Source organism: Tetrao urogallus (assembly GCF_951394365.1).
Source record: "Tetrao urogallus genome assembly, chromosome: 12".
NCBI classification, from domain to species: domain Eukaryota; kingdom Metazoa; phylum Chordata; class Aves; order Galliformes; family Phasianidae; genus Tetrao; species Tetrao urogallus.
The window spans coordinates 9,923,910-9,949,127 of NC_136825.1; the positions used below are offsets into that span (position 1 = coordinate 9,923,910).

At 40.2% G+C, this 25,218-nt stretch overlaps 1 protein-coding gene across 1 annotated transcript; it reads left to right on the forward strand.

Annotated features, from left to right (window-relative positions):
* Positions 1-25,218, forward strand: RHPN2 (rhophilin Rho GTPase binding protein 2; the record flags this gene model as incomplete). The annotated part of the gene is made up of 15 exons (XM_079541589.1): positions 1-57; positions 9,576-9,691; positions 11,271-11,399; positions 14,195-14,270; positions 15,325-15,402; positions 15,890-16,014; positions 16,927-17,093; positions 19,229-19,416; positions 20,697-20,853; positions 21,321-21,440; positions 21,538-21,732; positions 22,321-22,397; positions 22,494-22,640; positions 23,456-23,611; positions 24,967-25,218. The coding sequence occupies 15 exons, from the start codon at positions 1-3 to the stop codon at positions 25,216-25,218; spliced, it is 2,040 nt and encodes a 679-aa protein (XP_079397715.1).

Consider the following 25,218-nt stretch of genomic DNA (forward strand, 5'->3'; position numbering starts at 1 on the left):
ATGATGGACGCCCTGCCGGCTCGCGGCTGCCCGGAGGAGGACTGCTACTTTCGGAAGGTGAGAGGAGGGCGGAGCCTCGGGGTTCGGTGGGCTCCGGAGCTGCCGGCGCCGTCCCGATCCCAGGCGGTTCCGCCGCCCCCGGGCCGGGCTCGCGCGCACCTCCTCACGAGGAGCCCGGTTCCGCCTGGCGGCTTTTCTGCCTTTCCGTCCCTTCGTTCTGTCGTTCGCGCTCCATCTCCGCGCTCGCTCTCGAGTAATTGCCGCGTGTAGCTGTCGGAAGCTTACTCGAGCGAGGCGGCGAAGTTAGCAGAGTCGTTAGGAAGCCTTTAATAAACATCTGCCCTCATTACTTCTCAGACGACGTGGGCGGCTCGTGCCGTGCCCGGGCTCTCGGCACGGCGGCAATTACCGCTCTGCGCTGCCCGCGGCGCTCCGCTCGCGGCCCGCCGATGCCCGCAGAAGCGCGTCCGAACGGCGCTGCCCTGCAGCGGCTGGGAGCGGCGCGGTGCTGCCGGAACGGGCGCTGTCGCGCGGGGAGCCAGGCGGGCTGAGGTGAAACTTCCCATCTCGTCCAGTTCTTTCATTTGAGTAATCCTCATATAGTATCGGGTGAGTAATCACTTAGCAGTCCTGAGCAGGAAATCGCGAAGTATGGCAGAGCTGTAATCGTTCTGAATTCTCGTAGCTGTGCTCTGTAGCACCAGGTGCTGTGGGCTGCCGCCGTACTTGACGCGTTAGCAGAGCCCCGCGATCCCAGAGAAAGCCGAACTTGTTAAGTTAGATACAAGTTGTCCTTTTCTCTAATTTGCCTTGTTGTTGGGGTCCGGCTGGAGTCTGATGGCCAAGCTGCGTGCTGTAAGGAGTGGGAGGCATACGCTGCACTCAGACCGGCCATAGGATGGGGTCCTTTCTGGTTACAGCATTGTACATTACGAACAAGGTCTCATAAACAGCATCAGATCAGAGCCATCTCCATGTGCTGAAAAGTTATGGAGCTATTCCGATATGAAAGAACTCAAAGATAGATCTTACACCTTGTTATGAACATCTTCCCCACTTTTGATTTGCTTATCACAAACAAGTGCAAAATGGACAGAAATCCAATGTTAAATCTGGATGAGCTGGGGCTGCACTGGCACCTTTTCCTCTGTTCACTCAGGAGATCTTTGGAAGGCTCATCTGGCTCTTCGGTACCATTAATACGGTTCTAAATGTCAGATTAGGTTAAAAGCTGAAAGCCTTCTGTCCCTAGAAGTTAAATCTAAACAGAAAGCCAGTATTCCTTGTTACACATTAGTTGAATGGTCTCAAAGATCAGAGCTTTCATTCTAAGTAGATTCAGGAGAAGAAAACAAGCAAACAAGAAGAAAAACCTGGAATCCTGAACAGACTCACCCTGTGAAGCCAAAGCATTAACCTGGACAGAATATCTTTCTTTGGACCTTACCTGTTCATTTGAATGGTATGCTAGATGGCTTCGTGTAACAAACTGGTTATTGAGCTAGTCGTGTGTGTCCATGGGCTCCCCGCCTCTCCAGAGTCCCTTTGCATTGTTTTCTGTTCCCTTAAAAAAAATAAATAAATCACACTCTTCATTCCCTGAAGGAGTCTGAGAGTTGTTCTACTTGTTCTGCTGGTGCAGAAACACACCAATTTCCAAAAGCCATTGCGTGTGTTTTGAGATGAAAACATTTGCTTAGTTGACCTTTCTAATGTATAAGCTGCAGAGCAAGATGAAAATACTTTTTTGTATCAGGACTGCTCATAAAAGGGCTCCCAAGCATTCTGTATGCAATGAGGTTGTCTTCGATACTGTAAAATACTTTTATATATACTCTGAGATCTTAATATTGATAAAATTGAGTGGTCCATACAATATTCATTTGTTCTATGCTTTTGATATATTTTTGTGATAAGTGGATTGCTGTGGGACGTTTGCTCAAAGCTGACACAGTGCCCTTTTGCAGCCTCAAATACGAAAGAGCAGACAATAACCCTCGCTGTACCCAAGATGCAAAATGTAAGACTTTAGGAAATAAGTTTTTATTTTCTTTGGGTGGAGACTGGCTTTGTGTAAAGGGCAACAGGCAGAAATGGTGTAACAGAAACACAATCCTGTTTCCTTCTTTCACTCCTGTTGCCACACTAGGAAGTTAGGCTTGCTGTGACTGCCAAGTCAGTCCCAAGTGGGATGGCTGGCAGTTTCTTCTGGCAACTTTCCGTGCAGCCCTGGGGCTCTCTTCCTCCATTCATTCCCAGCCACATCAGCGGCAGCTCTGAGTCCATTCTCTCCTTTCTCCTCATGGCGAAGGCCCCTCATCTTTGCATATGCAAACTATGATTTCCTTTAAACCATTGACTTCCTTTGAGATGGTTCTGAAGACCACTCCTCCCTCCCCCCTTTTCCTTTTATAATACCTAGTTTTGAAATAATTATGCAACCATGCAGCGTATACACAAACTCTGTCAGTAATGACACTATTCCTCTTCTCCTGGCATCTCCCCTGAGAAAGGGGAACCTCTTGCAACTATTTGATTAGCCACAACTAAAATTCTGAGAGTAATTTTAGGTTTAAGAAAAATAAATCCTGCTGTTGCTCTGAAAAGGGTATGGCAAGGTAGAAGGGGCACCCTACTTGGGCTTTCCATCAAAGAGGAGATGGAGATTCTTCTGGAAGTTTTTTTTTTTTTTTTTCTTTCTGGGAATACAGTGCCTAAGGAAACTGGTTCTGCTATTGTTCTGTCTATCTCTGCCATCACGTTTGTAGATCAGTATACCCTGTGGTACAATATCAGGGCAGACTGTACCTGCAGTTCTGTGCGCGCTCCTGGATGACCAGCCTTGTGCCACAGCCTTCTTTGCATGGAGTTCCACATTCTTCTCCTGGCTCTGGTCGTGAGCCTGTGAATCAGCCATGCTTATACCATACTCTGTCAAGATCCACTCCCTGGCATTTTTTCCCATGAGAGAATCTATGGCCAGTGGGAAGTACTGACAAAACTAAAGATAAGAGCAAAGAACTTGTTTTGAAAGCAGAGCAAGGCCTTCACATAGAAGGATTTTTCAAAGCACAGTACTTAAAGGCCCATCCTCACCTACCATTTTGCTTACCTGAGATGCTTATTCCACTCCAAACGACGTAGCCTGCCATAGCTCTGCATCAGATTGCCTGTTCTTCATTTACACAAGTTCTTGTGAGGAAAGCAAAAGCAAAGAACACCTTGAAAGAAGAGTTTTCTTCATTCTCTTTATTCCAGAATCAGCCCACTAAACCAGCATGCATTAGCAGAGTAACCCAAAGAGCAGTCAGTATACAGAATTCAGGGTACCTGTGAGGCTGTGCTTGTCCACTCACAGGATTCAAAACCAGAGCGGTGATCTCTTGGTAGAGTTTCATCAGCCCTAGAACATTGTTTGGTGAGTAGAAGCAGAGCAAGGAAGAGATTTCTAGCAAACTTTTTAGCATACAACTTTTCTATTTTTTTGTTAATTGCATTATAATGCATTACACAGATTGGAACTTTTCAGGTTTCTTAATTAGGAAGCTGCAATAGAAGGAAAAACCCATGTTTATTTTTCAAACTTACCTTTTTTGTAGGTCTTCAGACACATACTGGTACAGCACTAAGCATCCTATCTTCAATTTGGTTGTCTTGGAAAGCTGTGTGGATAGGCCAAGCAGTTGAACAGATAGCTTAAAGAGCCTTGAAATTCATGTCAGTTGAGTGAAGATAATTGCTTTCTTTTCCCTTTCTGAAAGTCTGGAGACAAGAAAATTATCATGTAGACCAAGCTGATTCAGAAGGAAGAAGGTATGGTAGTCCTTCCTGCCAGGATGAAAAGGCTAAAAACAGAACACAAGTAGTTTTGTAAATAGAGTGCCAGGCTGAAACTAACAGTGATGGTAGGTATGATAAGTTGCTTGTGAATCAGCCCTAATTAACCCTCTCTCTCTTTAGCTTTTGGGCTTTCTTGTGGAGGATTTGCCCCCTGCCCTGCTGTGATTTATGGATCAGTTTACCAACCTGCTACACCTGTGCTTCCACTGGGGCTTAGCTAACGTGGCTGGTTTTAGTCATTAGTAGCCAGGCAACAATCAACATTAGCATTGACACAGCAATATTTGTTTGCCTGTTTGTTCTCTCCCTGCTCGTCTAGCCAGGCCAGAAACAACATTGACGTGATTCACACCCGGCATCAGGCCATGCTCTGTCCACTCATTATATACAAATTAAAAAAAAACAAAAAACTGAAAGTAGGCCTTCATGGCCAAACCAGGAATCATTTGGAACTTGGGTCATCAAGGCACAGACTTCTCAGACCCAGTATTAATTTTGATTTGTGAGTGGTGTGACAAGATTGTATAGATGGTATAGAAAATGTTTGGAACAATACAATTATTAATTATAAACTATCATTGTTAGTCTTTGAACACTTAGAACTGTAACATACCTGAATATGGAACAATTAGATCAGGCTCTGGAATATCAGTTCTTCCTTAACTCTCTCCTCCTTATTTTAAGCACAGATTAAAAACATCTACTGTTGAAAGGTTTGTGGTATGTGCCTAAGATTTCAGCATTGAACTAAGGGAATCTCTCAGAGATGCTTCAACTGCAGTAGTAGGAGATGGTAAGGAAATAATCATTTAGGAGCTATTCAGAGTCCTACTGGAACTACTGGAGTGTCAGTGGTGCCATGTACCGTGACTTCTATCGCAGCCAAGGAATTTACCTGCATGAGTGAAGTTGCGTACAGGTTTAAATGCCTGGGGGCTATGGCCATTTGCATGCTCTGCAGGGTACAAGCAGCACAGGTCACACTGGCTGGGAAGGAATGTTTTATTTTAGGTAAGAAGGCACACCCAGTTTCAACTCTGTGTCACCCTGTGTGTGTGACTGGTCTAAAAGTTCAAACCACTGCCTCATAAGTCATATTCATGCTAATTTCAGATGCCTCCTTTGATTGCTCATTGTTAGGCAGTCACAATTTTTGTGTGCATCGCAGCTTAAGTTCTGATGTTAAAAATACTCCTGTCTTGAAGAAGGATCTGCCAGGCACTGAAGCTAAATACAGCTCTTCTCTGTTGGGGACCTAGACTTTTGACAGCTTGCTTCCTTCTGTGGTGGGCCACTTCGAAGCTTGGATAAACATGAAAATATTGCCTGTATCCCTTAGACTGGGGATTTGAAGGCTCTGTCAGGTGGGAGGTAGAGGCAAGATGCTGTCCATTGACAGCTAACCTGCAGTGCCCAGCTACAGGCTTGTCTGACTGTCTTCTTTGTGTCTGTGTAATCCATAGAATAAAATCTCTCCCAAATCCCGTGTGAGCCCCATGGAGCCCATCAGCCGCCCTGTAGCTCTGCTTTATCTCCTGCTGCGCCCCATCTGAGAGGCAGAAAGTTGCAGCGAGATCCCAGAGGCATTCATTATGCTGTTTGCCAAATAAGCATGTGTGGGATAATGTTTAGAGGGTTAAAAGTACAAGGTGAGATATCCAGCCTCCTAAGCTCAGGCATTAATTCTAACAAGAGATGAGCAGGAAACCCACTGGAATCTGTCTGCATGCTCCATTAATTAGTCAGAGGATTGCTACGAAATGTGCATAGGCCCTGCACAGCCTTCATCAGCAGATGTGTGTTTATTTTTCTCATACCAGTGTCTGTTTCTTCTGAGCACGTATCTACCAAGGTACACATATAACATATGGTAAGAAATTGATGTGCGGGACTTGCTTTTGGTAAGGACATAATAAAAACTTACCAGCTTCCTGACACTGCAGTTCAGCCAAGCAGGAAGAAATCAAGTAACTAGCTAACAACTTCAGGTTTTAAAGAGACTGTTATTTTTTTTTTTCAGAGGCTAAGAACTATAACATTTAAGCACTTCAAACAAACACACCTCTTCATGAAATGCAGCACTCGGAGGGGAAAAGGGCTCTAAAACTGATAGCTGAGTTTGAAATGTCTTTACAAGAAGTATATTTACTCTTTTTTTTTTCCCCATCAAAACATGCAATGAAAACTTCAATCATACTTTATTCTTGATCACTTTTGTGACTTCATTAGAAATAAGTCACTTTGTTAATGAACTGATAACACTGCTAGTGTGTGAGTGAGGGTAAAATCCCCTTTGCTCTCCGAGTTGTCTTGCATCTGCAAAGAAATAAACAGTAATTAAATGAAACATCTCTCATTCTGTTGACAAGAAATGAAGCAGTAGGTGTGGAAACTGCTGGGAAGTTTGGCTGCCAGCTATTTAATGTACTAAACATAAGCATTCTTGGGAATGTCCATATGTGAGCCACCTACAAATGGGGGCTGAGAAAGGACCTTTGTCGTGCAGGAAGACAAAATGGAGCTTTTACTCAGACCTATCTCTTAAATGATGTTTAAGCACACAGAGGTTGTGATTTACACGAGGAGAAATCTTCTCTGGATTGTCTATTTCCCATAACATTTCTTGCTGATGTTGGTTATTTTCAGTGCTCTCTCTGCATCCTTGTACCTTTCAGTATTCTGGCATCCTATACAAAGAAGAGTTGAAACCTGCACATGAGCATGAACTAGCTGAGCATCCCCATATGCTATAGAGGGGATCTAAAAAGCAATTTTCCATGAGGTCATATGCAAGCTCCTTGTTGGCATTGAAGTAGATGGGAGGTATGTGCAGTAGAAGAGCCTACTCTGAAAACATTCTTCTGTTCAAAGAAAGTCTTTCAGAAGTGAAGCACTTGAGACACAAGGGGGTGATCCCGATAGTTAGTGCCTTCTCCTTTTAGGCCTCAGGGGATTCTTTTTGCACTGGGGCATCACACAGTGATTAGAGGTTGGCCTTGAAATGAAGGGAAACACCTCTGCTGCTTTTGTTCTTTGCAGAGTTTGAGGTCGCTGCAGATTTGCACTCAGTATTCACCTGGAGTCTGTTTGATTTCTGGGCTGGATCTTGATTTGACGTCCATGGAAATAAACCAAACACTTCTGCTGAGCTTTGTTGGCTCGAGGATCGGGCAGGTGATCTTCCTGAAAAAGTTCCCAGAAGTAAAGCTGCAAAGGATTGGAATGACAACAGGAAACTTGTTGTGCGTGCAGAAAGGGCAGGGAGTTCTAGGAAGGAGCTGCAGCCCTAGAGAGAAAATGAAGTCTGGGCAGGGGATGATGCACTTAGGAGTGGTGCTTGGACGAAGGGGTTTGGGAAGAATGGCATCCCAGGGGTACAGAGATGAAAGGCCCAAGAATAAAGTGTTCAAGGTGAATACAAGATGCAAGACAAAGTCATTGGCAAGGTTCAAGTGCAAAGGAGCATGGATAGATCGGAAGGAGAGAGACTTTGAACATCAGTGGTAGAGAAAGACTATACAGTGTAAAGTGAAGAAAAAGCAAAATTGTAAGAACAGCAAGAGCCCAGAACAAGATGCAGGCTAAGAGCAGAAAGCAACCTGTAGGTGCAAGGCCATGTTGTTCCTATGAGTGTGCCTTGCTTTTGCCTCTGAGTAAAAATGTGTTAAAGGGCATAAAGTATTTTGTACTTCAAAGACTACTTTTAATCTGACATGAACAAACGAAATTGCTTAATATGCATGGACTCTCCAGTAAAAGTTCATCTTCTTTGTATTCTGTTTGCTACCAATGCTTTCTCATCAAAGACGGTATGCAGCACACATCTAAGTTTTGGCCTTCTGCTGAAATTGGTGCTTCATTGTAGAAATGTTTCTATGATGAGAATAATTTAATGTGACATGTTTTTTCAAATTATCTGGCACACGATGCTTCAGAAAGCATTTACACAAGCTTTGTGTCATCTTACCTATTTATTATAAACTTTTAAAAGTAAGGATTTAAAGTTAACTGTATTAGGCTATGTGCTTTCTCAGATAAGCTGATATAAACTGGATTGATCCTCTTGTTTCTCTGTTGCCAAGTTAGTTTGCTTTCACTTGCCAACCCAAATAAAAATGTTGTGGTCAGAACTTTGTGTTCTATTTAAATACTTGTTTTTGATGTGCTGGTATGTTATTGCCTGACCACTCATAATTAGAGCTTGTTGAGAAACTTTTCAGTGCTATTGTGTCTCAGCCAGATTTTTCCAGTTACCATGTAAGAGGGGGATCCCAAACTGTTCATAATCTAGTGGCTGGAGGACTTGTGGGAAAACTTGCGTCAGACAGATTTGAACCTTTTTAGTGTATAATGCAAGATTCAGCAGGACCCAGTTAAACTTCTTAACAACACCCAGCAAGGCCCCTTGAAAGGGCGCGCTTCATTTAAGGGTAAACCTTAAGATGGAGTGATCTGTTTGCTTCAGAATCAGTAGTCAAGGCTGTGGGGGTGTGCTGGTCAGCTGTAAATGAACATAAAAAAAAAAAGGTGGGGGGCAGAGGCAAAGAATTGGAAAAAAAAAAAAGTGGAAGGATTCTGTTTATTAAAAAAAAGGTGTTAAGATTGTGTTCCTCCTGGAAAGAACAGAAGTCAGACAGATACACAGTTCTGCTTGTCCGTAATCGTTTTATCTTATCAGAGCTCTCTCTGAAATACAATGGCGTGGCTCTCCTCATGTAAATGTGCAGAACCTTTGTTCTTCTACTTTTGTGTAGGTTTGCACGAACACAGAAGTATTCTTGTGAATTGTGGATTTAATGATTTACTTTTTAAGGGCTCAGTTTGCTAAGTATCTGAAGGTGCAATAACCATCTTTCCCTGTCCAGGTCTGTTGTTCCTTTATCCCATATTATTCCATGTTCCATCTTTTTTGATGTTGAGGCAGACATATGTCATCCTTGTTTGTCCAACAGATGATAAGATAAAGTAGTGGGCAGATAATACTTGGCACTGTGATAATATACAGATGAAATATTGTAGAGAGTTTATTCATATTTCACATTTTTGGTGCAGTATGCAAAAGTGATGTTGCGTTAGGGCAGGGCAGACTTAAAGATCTGAGAGCATTCCCTAGATCTGAAGAAGACTGATGCAGATAAGCAGTACTGTGCCAAAAATGAGTTTAAGGTATAAAGAAAGGAACTGGGGGAAAGAGGGGTGGGATTGTACTGAGCACCAGAAGGAACAAGAGAAGAGATCCTTTCAAAAGTTCCTAAGTCTGTGGTGCCACAAATCCTGCTTTCCGATAGAGTTGTATTTCCAGGCTTTATCTCCCAGTATGAAACTCAGATGTTTTGGAAAGGTTAAGCAGAAGCATTAGTAAGATTTACTGCCTTGCCAGGCAGCAGTTTTACAAAACCTTTAGGAACTTAATAGCATGCTGTCAAATTCAGTTGTAATTGGACAATAGCTTCAAAGGATTTTTAGGAGAGAACAGACTGGCTCACATGTGCATAAGCTCTAAACCAAATACTTTCAGCCTAGATTTTAATGTCGAAAGCTTTGGTTACAGTGTTCCTTACGCTTTTAATAACCAAGTGTGAGAAAGGAAACGCTGTCAAAACAGTCATTTGTCATTGTTGTCAACACAGGTAACCGGTATTTGTACAGTACCCATGCCAACGGAGTTAATTCAAATGCAGGATTACTCATTTTTCAGAATGGTGTAACAACAAAACTTGTTTCTTTCATTCTAGGGATGTAATCCTCTTGCTGAGACTGGTCGAAGCAAACTACAAAATCGAAGAGCTGTCCTAAACCAACAGATCTTGAGAGCAGTAAGAATGAGAGCTGGTGCTGAAAACCTGTTACGGTATGTGCTGCCGCTTCGCAGTGCTTTAGCCTGAGCAGCAAAATGGTTTTTTGTGTGGGGGAGGAGGGAGACTTACATAATTACTGCCGGACACTTTGTGAATCTCCCTGCTTGTCTCTGCTGGGACCTTACCTGCTGTAAAGTGCACTTCCAAAGCTGCGCTGTTGTAGCAAGTGGCTGCATGTTGGACTTGCTCTACCAATCTAACTCCGTCTTGCTCTGTTTGATCAACTTTATTGCTAGTAATAATGGCAAGAGAACCATGTTGAGGGCAATACAGCCATATTTGAGATGTTTACCTGGATAGAACACCAGGGTTTCTGAGGGAGATGCTAAAATCCTTCCTGTGGGGGCTGGTAAGCTAGACCAAACACAGAGCCTTAAAAATACTGTAACTAAACTGCTTCTAGCATCAGAGCTCACCCAGTTATCTACATGGTGCTCAAGATCCTTTCTATTCTGTATTTACATCCAGTGTGGATTATGCAGACAGCAGATTTAAACCCTGCTCAAACTGATCAGCCTCAGGAATACAATAGAAATAGAGAACTTGCAGATAAAGCACATTTATAATGTGAAGTGCAAGGTTAGAATTTAATCCTTGGGATTCCCAGTTCTTCACTAAGATACTCTGCAAAACTGGAGGATGTGCCATGAGAAGCCTAGATGTATCATAAGGTTGTTCATGAATATTTATGAAGGTTAATTTTAACTTCAAGTTAAATATAAATGCTGCAAATTTAAACTTATTTTAAATTGTTGTTGTCTGATGATAATCTATCTAAAAAAGGGGTGAAATATCTTAAAGATGGATATGAATCACTCCAGTTCACGTCTGTACTTACTGGTAATAGTTTAAGTCTCTTGTAAACAGTAATGCTGGATGGAGAATCAGGTTAGAAGTATGGATATAATGAAATATGTAAATAATAAATGGCGCAGAAATGCTGTATTAATTTCCGCTGTGCTCGCGGTCCTAGAAGAATGTAAATGTATGGATGGCAAAGGAACAAGCAAATCCTATTTGCATAAGAAACAATATTATGAACATATTGTATTACAAAATCTTCCTACCTGTATCCTTGCTAGTAATGCATTATGTAATAACAGCTTCCCCATAAAACAGTTTTCTTTCATTCTTAAGATCAGAAGTCACAGCGGATCATTATTCAGTTAATCAAGTGGGCGAATCTCTTTTGAAAAAACACTTCCAAATTCCCTTCTCTACCCATCATCCTCTTCTAGGAGGAGACCACATAATCTTAAAATAAGATAGGGATTGTTTGTAAGATACTTTAATATTTTTGATTAATGTATCTGAAAATGATACTGACTCTCTATCTCATGAAAAAATTAGCATGTGACAAACCTTCTGTGTGTCTGCATGCTGCTATCTGGAAACTATTGTCCTCTTTCGACAGAAAAGCTAATAAGTTCTGAAACATGAGGTCTTGTATCATCTCTTAAGGGATAAAAAAAATCTGAACAATGCTGAGAATGCTAGCAGAGGGGTCAGCTCAGCTTATGTACAAAACCTGTTCCTCAGCAATAAAAAAATGATGTCTCTTTCTTTCTCCAGGGCTACCACCAACAACAAAGTACGAGAACAGGTACTACTGGAACTGAGTTTTGTAAACTCAGACCTGCAGATCTTAAAGGAGGAGTTAGAAGGACTTAATATCTCAGTAGAAGTTTATCAAAATACAGAGTAAGTTTCAAGTTACTAAATTATTAACAGAACTTGTATTTAGCACTGAAAAAGGAAACTGTTTCTAGATGAATCTGAATGCTGGACAATAATAACCTGAAAGAACACAATACTTGATAGGAAGAGAACATATTTGATGGTAGATTTGTTGACTAAGGGTTAGTCTGTGTTGTTTGTCTTTCACTTGGGAAAGGTATGTGCCTCTAATCCTTAGATACAGAGTCCCTTCGTGAAGTGGATTACGGTAAGAATTGAAAGGTCGTGGGGCAATATGGAGAAACACGTGGGACCCAGCAGCATTTCCAGTACTTGACTAACTGGTTCAGTGCGTTCTAAAGAGAGCAAACCTAGCGAATCTATCTGTTCTCAGATGCAGTATACACAACAATCCTCCTTAACTGGAGGATAAAGGACCAATGCTGCTTTTGGAGCTCAAAGCAGCTTTGTAATTCTTAAGATGTGTACTTCGGCGGCAGAAAGGCATAACCTAACAGACTAAAAAGAGATAGATGAAATTGGGATTGCATCAAGATGTTATTCCAGCTTTGAAAAGTATGCTAAATTTCAATACATTCCTCAAACATAAAACTTTGAAGTTAAGCATTATTCACTGCCTGAATACTGCAAAGCTTTCTCTACCGGTTAGGTATCTTACTGCTCCTAGAACTAAACTTTTAATATTTGATTAACATTAGCAGCTCAAGACGCAAACTAAAGTGCTTTGTGGAGGGGGGATAATTTTTGTTCCCTCTTAGCACTTTTCTCAGTCAGGGTTAACTTCTGGATGGATTATAGAGAAGCCTGAATGCTGAGGAGCTAAGCACAGTTTCAGTGGGGTAGGTTTCAACTGAATTCTAACCTGATGCAAAATATCTACATTTCATTTTTCTCAAAAGAAACTTTGTACAAGTTCCTACTGCCCAACCCCTTGGCAGACATTGACAGCTCTATTTGACAAAAGAAGTTTTCTGTTGAAAATTTTGCTAGTCTTTATATACATATATCAGCAATTAAGTAGCAGTGAAAGTTAAGGCTGTGGGAATGAGAGACTCCAGCTGTGGTAATCCTACTTCTAGCTGAAGAGGATTCAAAGTATCTGCATTCTCAGTGAAGAAGGAGCAGTAGGTCATGTCCTAGGTTGGGTAGAATTGTTGCAGCTGCGTACTACTATGACTTCTCTCCTGATCCCACTTCCCAATCTGTTTTATGTTGCCTTTCTGTTGCTGTTCATTCTAAGCTGTAGATGCTTTTTACTCGTCATCCACTAAATTAATCCACACCCTCTGCAGCTGCTCTCCGGCCTTTTAATAGCAAATAGCTATGAACAATTATCCTCTGAATCTTTTGTGCATGCAGTCATCACCATGAGGTCACACCCATGCTACTAGGTTACAGGGTATTGAACTGCAGCAGTTGGAAGTGTTGGCCTTCCCAGTTATTGCGCACATCTCAGTTAGATTGAGGAACTTCTGCACTGATATGGAAGGTGCACCTCCCTAACTGTCCAACGCCTCCCTGATGCAATCCATGTTGACTCCATGGGTGTGACACCTTGGAAACTTGAAAAACAGAGCTTCCTCTGAGAAACAAATGCTGATGTCAACAGGAATTGTGGGTGGCAATTCCTGTAGGATTCATTAAATCAGTAAGTTAGGATTTTGCTTGCATGCATCACTTCCTTTTGATGGAAAAAATGTCGACTCAAAGTGATGTAAAAGTGTTGTGGCTTCTTCTAAACACCTCATCAAAAATAAAATCAATTGCACTGCCTGTAGTGATGTTTTTTCACTGTGTCTCAGAAGCCCTTTCCAAGCTAGCAGAACTGCTTTCTGGATCATGTCAACCAGTTCTAAGACTCCTCCACTGCTAAGGAAGCTGCACTGCTACTCCCATCTCCCCCAGGTAGACTTTTCACCAGTGAGAAAGATTTTCCTCTCTTTGGTGATAAGACCATACATGAATCACACCCACGCCACTTTGTGCTGTAATGAAATACTCTGACTGATGATTATGCAGCTTGGAGGAAAAAGGAAAATATCAGATAAACCCCATAATTGCCAGAAACCAATCCATTAAACCTACTAAACAGACTATGTGCCTGGAAGCAATCTTGATCTCACTATTTTGTAATTGGGTAATGTGCTTAGAGGAGAAGCAGTATATGTAGTAGAAGTAGCTTTCATGCTGAGGTGTAAGCGGTATTTTCTTTTTTTCAGTCATTGATGGTTCCATTGACTGGTGTTTAATATAGTGTGATCCAATTTTAAATCCATATTCTCTTGAAGTTAGATTTTTTTTAATGTTCCAGTTCTCATCTTTATTGCCGTTTGATATTTTATAGCTGGAGTTGTTTATGAGGTTAATACCTTGTCTAGAAGCTCAGTTCTTCTAGTTTTAGGCCTTTCATTGTTGATACACTCTGGCCCTGCTTTTCCCTGTTAGACACGTATCAATTCTCTATATGAAAACATGGGTAGCATGTAAAATAGTAATGATGGTTGTTGTTAATTACTGTACCTCAATCAGGCAGATTCGTAGCAGCTGTCCACATAATTGTGCAGGTAAGTAAAGGCAGAGCCGAGTGGCAGCAATCCAGCTTTTAGGAGTTGCCTTTTCTTAGTGGAAAAACACTTTCAAATGAAGAATGCACCTCACTCTTTCCTCCAGAACTCGCAGGCTTTCTTGGGAAGGACAGAGCTTTTGTAAACTATACACTTTTTGCCTTAACCCCCATTGACATGCTAGCTTTCTGTCAACAAATGAAACAAAAGTAATTATCTTATTGATTTCCATAGAGGGACTTTCAGCATTCCCTTGGTACCTCTTGGCCTAAAGGAAACCAAAGAAGTAGACTTTACGCTCCCCCTGAAGGTAAATTTCCGAGACATATTTCAGAATAAATAGTTAATGGAGTAATTTCCACTTCAAATTTGTTTGAAGAAGTAGTTTATGTATAATTTTGTTGTTGTTGTATTTGTCTTAGAACTGAGATCCCAACGTGTTTAAAAATTACCCAGCGATTAACTGGGCTGTTGCCCTGCGTCTTAATTTACATTCCTGTGAAAAGAGAAGTGGGCATGCAGAAGCTGGTGTACTCAGTGGAGATGAAGGTTTTAACATCTGTGCAGTGCTTCACACGCACTAAGCACCACGTCCTTTAAGTCAGGCAGATCTTCCTTGTTGAGAAGCTCTAACAGTCTAAACAATGTAAAAGAATTTTGTGTAATTTTATTCTTCTCAGCCTGCGGTGAAACTATGGGATGGTTTTGTCCCTCTAGGGATAAGTAGATTCTGTCTTTATTTTCAGACTTATGTTTTATGTTTTAGGTGCAGGAGCGCTTTAAGCGTGTGTGATTCTAAGTAGCATGTGACTTGAAAAAAACAATTTCTTCAGTTTTTCGTTCCCCTAAGACTGGTGATTCCCCTAAGGCTACTCCAGATGCCAAAGGAAGCAGTAACAATGATTGTACTGAGCATAATACAGTGATATTCCAGTTTCCTGTAGCCAAGCCAGCTCAGTTGGGAAGCTGTGTGCATAATTATCACTGCTTGTTGTGGGCTTTGCCAGCTGTTCGTGCAACCTTCTGTATTTTTGGACTACCGTGTATTGCACAGTGCAGATTTTACCTCATGGAAATTGCTTCTTGTATAACCATAAAAGTTGCTGCTTTTACATCTGGAGGTTAATTTGTATGCCAGGTTATTGAGCCTTTGCAACTTATGGCATTGCAACTATGTAATTTCAGTGGAATTGACAAGAATTTGGCAGTGTCTTTCTGTTAACAAGTTTTTTATGGTCACTTGATTCCCTTGTTATTTTAACACACAGAGTTCATTTGTCCTTTTCAAAACCATTACATGCTGCTGTTTTAAAACTCAGTGGAGTTGATTTAATGACTTCCTGATTCATTTACACCTTTTCTAGGACTTTATTCTGGAACATTATAGTGAAGACAGTTCAGAGTATGAAGATGAAATAGCAGACCTCGTGGATCTGAGACAAGTAAGTTTATGTATGGCATCATGAGATTTCTTCCATCAGGTCTTCTAATCTGAAGTTGTAAATAATAACATTTGTATAGAATCAGTGTATGTTTTGTAGCTTACCATATTCATATTGACTTCATTTCTGAGATACGGAACGTGAATCTCTGCTGTCCCATAGCTTTACAATCTTACGTCTCCAGTATCATGCATATAATTTCTTTGTACCTTTCATAAAATACCTGCAATCTCAGTTTAATTAGCTGCAAGACTTGCCAAACAGAACCTTCTTTCTATAAAGATTATGTGCTGCTTTGTGCAAAAGAAGACAGAAATAAAAACTTCTTTGCAGTTCATCCATATGGCCTCAAGCTTACTGTTCTCACATTCCCCACATTTCTGTGGTACACAGAAGTCCAGAGGAAGTAGAGCTTTATCCTTGGTATTTCAGTATTCATTCTGTAACCCAAGCAAAAGCACCATATTCTGATTTGTTGCATTTTAAGGCCTGCCGCACTCCTAGCCGCGATGAAGCTGGCATTGAGATGTTGATGAGCTATTTCCTTCAACTTGGTTTTATAGAAAACAGATTTTTTCCACCTACCAGACACATGGGAGTGTTATTTACATGGTAAGTGTGGAGTTCATGTTTGTTTGTTTCCACCCCCCAGAGCACCGTTAATCTTGAACTGTCTTCAGTTTAATTTGAAGCATTTCTGTGTTTTTCCCCACCCTCATCCCACTGTTGTCAGTGTTTGTTTTTGTTTTTAATATGAAGTGTAAACCTGACTACAATGTAGCCCTTTTCGTGCTGTGTTAAATTATGATCTGGGTTACAGGTTTACACAAGGGAAAAAGAGCATAATTTTAGACAACTGCACATATTCTCCTGGACTCTGAACTTTGTTGCCTGAAGCAGATGGGGGTCAGACCTTCCTTCAGTTTGTTGGGTATTTGGGCCAGGAGTGAAGAGTGACTTACTTTATTATAGTGGAGCGTTTGCTAAATGTTTACTGTATGTATGAAGAAGGATGGACTCCTGAATTCAGAATTTTGATTTTTTTGATTGCAAAAAGGGGACAACTGCAGCGCAGCCAAGAGCCATTGTATTCCCAGTCTAACTGCAAAAAGGAACTTCAAAATACTTGCAATATAGGGTCTGACCATGCCAGTAGTTAATGCATGGCAACATTTAATAGTGCATCCTAATAAAAGCTATGAGAACACAGTGACCACATAGGAATACTTCCCCAGTATGCTCTCAGCCCCTGAAGTTTTATAGCCACTTCATAACATGCTTCTGGAGACCCTGCTTAAAAGCCTTTTGAAAGTTAAGGCTTAAATACATTCTCTGTTTTGCTCTAGACTGTGGCACCTAGATTGTCCTCAAAGAACATGATGGTATTTCTAGCCACCTTTTATTTTCACTGCAGCAGAACAGCTATTAGGAATTACACTGTTCTTTTGGAAAAACAGAACAACAGTACCTGTAGTTCAGTGGACTCTGCACATCGTAACACGTATTCTCATTATTTTTCCAAAGGTATGATTCCTTCACAGGTGTTCCTGTGTGTCAGCAGAATCTGCTGCTGGAAAAAGCGAGTATTTTATTCAATATCGGAGCCCTCTACACCCAGATTGGAACAAGATGCAATCGTCAGACACAGGCTGGACTTGAAAATGCTGCTGATGCTTTTCAGAGAGCTGCAGGTAGAGATGCATAAAAACTAGGAAGAACTTCATGCAAATGTTCCTAATCTCAGCCTGACTTCCTGCAGATTTCTGCATTTCCCTCTGACTTTTTTACACAGAAAAGATGGAATAGGGAAATTTGAGAAGCCTAGTGAAGGGCTGAGATGAAGCTTTAATTCAAAACCTGGAAGTGCAGTTCAAGCATGCTGGTAAAGACAATGAATGCTGCGGTTAACGATTAACGAGCTGTAGTTCAAAGGTCTGAGTAATAGCCCTAATGCTGTTTCATTTTGTTCATTCTTTGTTTCATGTCTATAGCTGCTCTAACCTCAGTGATACTACGCTGGACAAGAAACAGTTTTAAAGGATGATAAAAGGCTTAGAACCTAACTTTTCATATGGTCTCTTCATAATTAATCTCGCTTTGTTGTCTGGTGAAACTTGCAATTCATTTCAGTTTGACTGCATATTTTCCATAGAATCCAAAGGCGAACTTGGAAAACAATCTCTCTCTCAAGCAAAGAAAAATGAAAATTTTTCTAATGAAGGGAATTGGGTGCCCTAAAATAACATTACAGAAGCTGATGTTTTTTCTTCAAGTAGATTTTCTAATTTTTTGTAAATGTCATCTGTACCACAAATACTGCTTAAAGACATTACCTACGTAATTAACACGGACTGTAAGATATTTTTTTGAGCAGCTGTTTTTCACTGTATTCGTAGCTTTAACAGCCACAAATTGTGGACTCCTTTTGAATACATAGAATGGCTATCCAGAAGATCTGCCAATGTTTCTTCATGCATTTGTTAAATAGATTTTGCTTTTCAACCTTTGTATTTCATTTACAAGAAACTTGAAAGAAATTTTTCCATTCTGCTGCTACTTCTTCCATTTTGCAAGAAAAGTAACTGATTCTTACTTCAGCATACTTACAGAGCAGAACTAATTCACAAATTGAAAGGCATCATCTGTACCACAGTACCTTTGTGGGGCCCTGAAGCGGAGCGCTGCAGCGGCGTTTCACTGTACCTGTGCGTGATATAGAACATGTGCTAACCATTGCTCTGTTCTGAATGGAAATTGTTGCACAGAATTTATCCTCAACAAAGCTTTCAGTGTGTACAAGGTCCTGTGGGAGCAGAACTGTGTTGAGAACCAAAAAAAAGGGTTTTTTTTTTTCCTGTACTTCAGTTGCTTTCAGTTGGGTACTCAGTCAGTACGTGGTCACGCCATGCAAGAGATACAGATATGGCCAAATTTGTGTGAGGATGTACAAGATAAAAGATATCAACATCACATAGAAATTGAAAAATACCAGAAAGTGATGGTAGAAAACATACTGCAACATGGCAGAACAAAAAGAAATGATAAGATGTGAGATTACAGAAGGTGGGACGCTTAGAAAGCAGAGGCCTTATCATTACGCTTGGTAGCATTATCAGCAATTAGCAGGCGAGTAGAACCAACTAGAACAGTTGGATGACGTGCGTGCTGAGGTTACACTTTTGTCCATGAAACTGTTACTTAATATTTGCACTACAGTTAGTGTTTGTTTCTAATTTGATAAATGATAAAAGTGATTAGGATGTTGATGGAACCAAACATCTAGAACAGAGCCTTATTTTTCCCTATTAAATATATTGTTCTAGTTTACTTAAAGGGATGGAACTGAGCTTTTATTCAGATACACTGTGAATTTAGCAGCAACTACAAAGGAGACATAATTAGTAAGTTTAAATACATTTTTCTCCCACCACTGAAAGGTTCTACTACTTAAACTTGTGCAGATGTTTTTTGTTTCTTGTCCTGTATGTGGCTTTGGCCTACCATTCCCATATAAAAATTGCATTCAGTTCAGCATAGCTTTCTGGTCAGTGCCAAGAATCATTACAAGCAAATCTGAAAGTACTTCTACCCTTAGAAGCTGTAACTTCTGGTGCTCTCCTGAATTGTAATTTTGAGATCTGCGTGTTTTATAGGAATGTAAACCAAAATCAGTAGGTCACTTTAATTTCTGCGTGCATCAAGAATTCCTCAGATTGCTATAGTTCAATATGAGCAAGTATGTTTTCAATCTTCTTATCATACATGGTAGAATTAAGATCAGTTCTTTCTGTTTTTGTAATGCCAACGAATAATGTTGTCATTTCAGGAGTCCTAAGCTACTTAAAGGAGACCTTTACTCACACACCAAGTTATGACATGAGCCCAGCTATGCTGAACGTACTCGTGAAGATGATGCTTGCTCAAGCTCAAGAGTGTGCTTTTGAGCAGATCAGTCTCCCTGGAATACGCAATGAATTTTTCACACTAGTGAAAATGACACAGGAAGTTGCCAAGGTAAAATAAGAGCCTTCATATCTAGTCTTTCAAAATAAGTATTTCCACTGCTGAGTTACAAGATAAAGCCTCTAGGAATATTATCAGAATTTGTTAAACCTAAATGTTAACAACCACTACTGAAAACCCAAAGTAGCAAGGGACAGCGCTGAAGTTGTATTGAGAATTGCAACCCTTCAGAAGATGAAAATGTAAATACCTGCAATTCAATTATCATTACATTAGAATTAAGAGCTATTTTAAGTTGAATAAAAACATCTAAAGAACACTTGGACAGCAAAGTTGACAAAGGATTTTTTAAAAGCAATTTACTATATTGTTCTTTCAAACAGTACAGTCTTGGCCACAGTTCAACACAGAAAGGGGCAGGGTTGTTTGCGGGTCCTTCCTTTAACTGCTGAACGCTCAACCTGTCCATAATTTCCCGACAGCTTGAGGTTATGCAAACTTAAGAAGCTAAAGTCCAAAAGAAAAACTGAATTGTAACTGGGAGAAGGATGCAGAATCAGATTGGTAGGTAGTGCAAGGCTGTCTTGGAACTTGTATGAAAAATGGAGTGGTGGGCTGTGCCTTAGAAGTTTGAATTAGTTCTTGATATTGTTGACGTCAAAATGAGGATAGGCCAACAGATCTGGATATGCTTTCTGAGCCAGATGTATAAATGGCTCCATACTAGCTAACATGGGCAAGGCCTTTCCTACCAACCCTGCAAAGCTGCCATGAATTACTTCTAGAGTTGTTAAGTAGCAGGGAAAGATTTTGGGATTCAATTAAAGCAGCATTTACTGCTGGAAAAGCTATTTCCATAAAGGATAAAAAGGAATCAAGGATAGCAGCCAGATTTAACTTGACCATACAAACTTAAGGGTGGATGTGACTCCACAGTTTCAGAAGTGAAGTGCAAATCTAGTAAAGTAATTGACATACTGAACTCTCTTAGCTGAATTAACATGATGAGATGTATTTGCAAATTAAGTTTATTATATGGCATTTTTGTGGAACTCTGAAGCCATATTGATCGACTAACTTAATCCATCTGTTCTTGTACAGAATCGGTTCATGTTTTTTTGTGAGAAAAAGAAATCAGGTGGAATTTCATTTTTTCTTAAAACTTCATTTCAATCCTTTTCAGCAGCATTTGTAGCTTTTTCTTTTTCTCCTCTTTGATGAGATGCGTGTGAAATTGTCTTAAGGCTTAATATAATATCCCTTGGTTGAGTAGCTGAGCTGCTACCAAGTAATGTTAACTTCTCATACTTCAATTCTATGCTTTGTTTTAGGTGGGAGAGGTTTACATGATGCTTAACGCTGCAGTGACTCAGGAACCAGTGAAAGAAAATATCCCGTATTCCTGGTCTAAACTGGTACAAATAAAAGCAGACCACTACAGAGCTCTGGCACATTACTTCCTTGCCACCATTCTGTGTGACCATGAATGTAAGAATGGTAGATTTATTATATATTCATGTAAAGAACACCAACAAATGCAATAAACAATTATAATTTCTGTGAATAAGAGAAGGAGCCTGGAACTTTGTGATTTCAATCTGTTATTTTGTGGTCATTTTTTGTTCAGATATGAGGCAGTCTTCTTTGTCCTTCACAGAAGAATGGAAAATTCAATACACAAACTTTTGCAGAAACAGAAGATATGTTATATCCATTAATGCATTATATGCTACGAAGTTGTTCAATTCTTGTGATTCTGTTCTGATATATAAGCATTTTTGCATCCTGATAAAACTTACATGAGCTCTAAAAACTGGAAATTCACATCAGTATATATCTGTAAAAATATTTGACCAGATTTGCAAAGAAGTAGTAGCTACTGCACAACAATAGACCTAAAGGAGTGGGCTGTGAAGAGATGTTCAATGACTAAAATTCTGTGTCAATTCTTGCAGTGCAGTCCAATGATGATGAAGATCAGCAGGAAAAAGCCTTATCTCAGCTGTATGACTACATCCCAGAAGGTGTGATGATTCTCACCATTTTAAAGGACAAAGTTCAGAGAAAACAACTAGGTAATTGCCAGTGTCATCCGGCTAATGTATAAAAGATGAAAATAATCTTTTCTTTTTGCATCTGTGGAAGACAACTCAGTTCTGTTTTTTTTTTCAGGGAAGGCCCATTTACACAAAGCCATTGTTTACCACGAGGAAGCTCTAAGAGTCTGTGGTTTGTGCAAAAAACTTCGAAACATTGAAGTTCTTCTGGAGGTTCTGACAGCTGCACATAAGCGCTCGCTTCTCAAATATGCTCAGCAGGAGACAGAAGATGACTTTCTCAGTCTAATCCAGGCTCCAGATATTCTTCGTAAGTATCCACAGTGAGAAATAAAGGCATCTAACAGAGTGTTTCATGATGATCCCCTTCAGGGGACTAACAATAATCTTCAGATCACACTAAGAAATCTAGGAAAGGCTTGAAAGAAAAAAGGAGGGGGTAGATAATGGATGTGCCTGAAGGAGGTAAAAAAGATGGTGTCAGAAGATGAATTCTTCTGTTATCTGTTGTGGCATGAAATATTTGCATGAAGGATGAAATAAGTACTTGCACGGGGATATGACTTTATTATACAATTTCTCTAATATTTAAATATATTTAGATGTTTACTTATCTGATTCTGTGATACATGTGTATGTACATGTATACATATGCATATAAAGAGGACAATATCAGTGTTTTGTTGGAAAGGATTATTTTAAACTTTCTGTATTGATACTATGATTTCTGAAGGTATTTTTAAAGGTGATTTAAAAATTTGTCTTGCACATTTCCACAAAAATGAGGTTTTCTACTAGTAAGAATTTAAGGTAAATTTCTATCTAGCTTGGAACACAAGAAATTCATGTCTTAACTAATACTGGAGAGAAAATGAATGTGCTTTTCTTTTTGTTTTAGCTAAAACAGAGCATAAAGTAGAAATGGTTGCTCCTCAGTTTTCCAAGGTGAAAGTTAAAGACTTTTTTCACAGACTGGTATGTAACATGCTAATGCCCACCAGCCTCTCATGCACGTTACGTGTAACCATCAGACAAGAAAGCACTACATGCTTACTGCTGTGTTACCTGCAGGGCCCGCTGTCAGTGTTCTCAGCCAAGCAGAGATGGACGGCTCCACGTACCATTCACTTCCACTGTGAAACAGGAGAGCTGGGATTCAGCCTTAAAGGAGGTTCACCAGTACAGGTTTACTGTCTTGATCCAGTTTGTTCTGCAGCAGTAAGTAGATTGGTGCAATATTAATGATTTATCTTTAGCACTGCAGTCTTTTAAAAGTGGTTTTAGTTTGTTCATATCTGTGTATGGAGTATTTACTGAGATCTAGTGTGTCAGTGTAGTCAATTAATGCAATCTGAACACACTTTTAGTACAATATACACCTTAGTTGCTAGAGAATCTATATCCTTGACATCACATTACACTACTGTACATTTCTTTCATTGTTTTCAGTAGATAGAAAGTCCCAAACATAAAAAAGCAAGTATGTTATTCCCCATCTAATTTGGGAAACTGGAAGAAACAAAGAAAAGTAGCTACAACAGTAAGGATGAGGCTCAGGATGTACCCGAGGAAAAAGAACACTTCAGTGGTTTTTGATATGTTGTCGTTTTATGAAAGGGAATCAACACATAGAGGTTACTACAGCATAGTTACAGCAAAGGCAGAAGCAACCACATAATACAAAAAAGCTGACAGAACAGAAATAGAAACTGGAGAACATGCCTCATGGGAATGATAAGATAACAAAAAAACTTGGGATTTAACTTGGGAGGAAAAAAAAGGATGTAAAACTAGCCAAGAGAATACCAAAATCACATGTATCAACAGTAACTCCACAAAGTATGTAATTTCTGTACTTGAAATATCTGCACTTTTTATGCTAGTTATAAGTTTTTGTTCCACATGTCTGACTAGACAGTGGCTTCATGGCTACTGTGAGGGAAATGCCTTTAGGGCAAATACTGCCTGATGACAAGAAACATTTTACGTGGCTTTATGATTCCTGATAGTAACTCATGCAAAATTTTTGACAGTCAGCGGGCCTAAAAGACGGTGATTACATTGTTTCAATTGGTGGAGTGGATTGCAAATGGCTTGGAGTGAATGAGGTTCTGGAAAAATTCGAAAGTGTGGGAGAGCAGCCCATTGAGGTTGAGGTTATCAGCTGCCAGGATACAACAGCATCTGTGGTACGTAAGGAGGCAAATACATTTGTGGATTTGATGCGGGAGGCTTTTGTTGTTTTTTTTCCCCTCTGGCTTCAGTCCGTGATTAATGTTTACTTTCAATTCACCTAGATATCCCACTTTGCAAGTGAACAGGTAGTGCATTTAAACATCTGGTACTTTTTAAACAGTCCATTTAAAATCAGTAGAACTTGCATCATGACTTAGAAAGCTAAAGTGAAGTCTGTGTGCATAAGAATGGTTTGTGGCAGTTTTTTTTTGTTGTTGGCAGCTTTACTTTTGTGTCTCTGTGTTAGTGGAACTACTGGGATTAAATATGCCCTAGAATTCATATTGCAATTAATTTTCCCCTAACTTGTTGCAGAGAATTTTAAAAAATTACCATCCTGTTTGGCACAAGAAGAGCCATAATGAAACAATAATTGAGTGCAGTAGAGCATCCAAGTCTACATGCTCCTTTTCTATTTGCTGTTAGCATAAATGACCTATATCATTTGTAGAAGAATTTACAGATTGGTGTATGTTTTTATCTTGGGGTATTTTAACTGTCTAGTCAGTCACAAAACTGCCATAGAAGCTTTAGACTAAGGAAATGTGATCACAAGTTTAAAAAATGTTAAGCCCTAAAAACATTATTTGTGATAAGGGAACATGTAGTTCAGCTAAATCCAGTGCTTCATGCCTCTAGCATTTCCTGGCAAGCTTAGACACTAGAATACTTGTTGCCTTAAAAGTGATCAAGGTGCCCTCACTGCCACTGGATTTCCTTGTTTGAAATTCATTTTCCTTACTGACCACAAGGAATTGCATGCCTGTCATTCCAAGCTGCTGCTGGACACAAAAGGGCTACATTACAATCAGGCACAGCTAAGAAAAGGCAGAGGGCTGTGCCTGCCAGATAACCCAAAACATTCTACATTAGCACTTGTTGTAATAGCTGCGGTCAACATGGAGTTTGTTCAGAGCATTTACCAAAAACTCTAAAGACTTTCTGGACTCCAGGGACAACAAAGACTCGCCTTGAGGGATTTGTGCAAGAACTGCATGCCCAAGTGTTGTAGAGAGGTTGCTGTATATGTCATGCAGCACTTACTGGCTTTTGTGTAACTGTAACAGCACCACCACTGTAAAGGGACTTGTGAATCTTTTAGATTTGCACAGTAAACCCCTTCAGTCTGCAAGGGCAAAACACCAGAAATCCCAGCGCGCTGAAGGACTTTGTGTTCTGTACTAATTAGCACAGAATGCTTGCTGTAGTCTGCCTTGGAAAACTATTTGCACAGTAATCTTTTGTTGTCTTCAAATTGTTGACCCATTTTCAGTGACTGGTGCTTATAATTCTTCTCTCTTTCCTACAGCATAGCAAGAGTGCCACTTACTCTGTGGGAATGCAGAAGACATACTCCCTGATCTGTTTAGCCATGGAAGAGAACAAGACTGATCAGGCTAAGAAAGCCCCACTCAAACTGCCTTTTCTAAGTTGGGGAACTAAAAACAGACAGAAGGCTGCAAGCACCCTCTGCCTTCCTTCAGCTGTGGCTGGAAGTTCTCAGGTTAAGAAAAAGTTTTCTCCCTTCACGTTTCTGGGTACAGAAAGTTCACTGTACTGA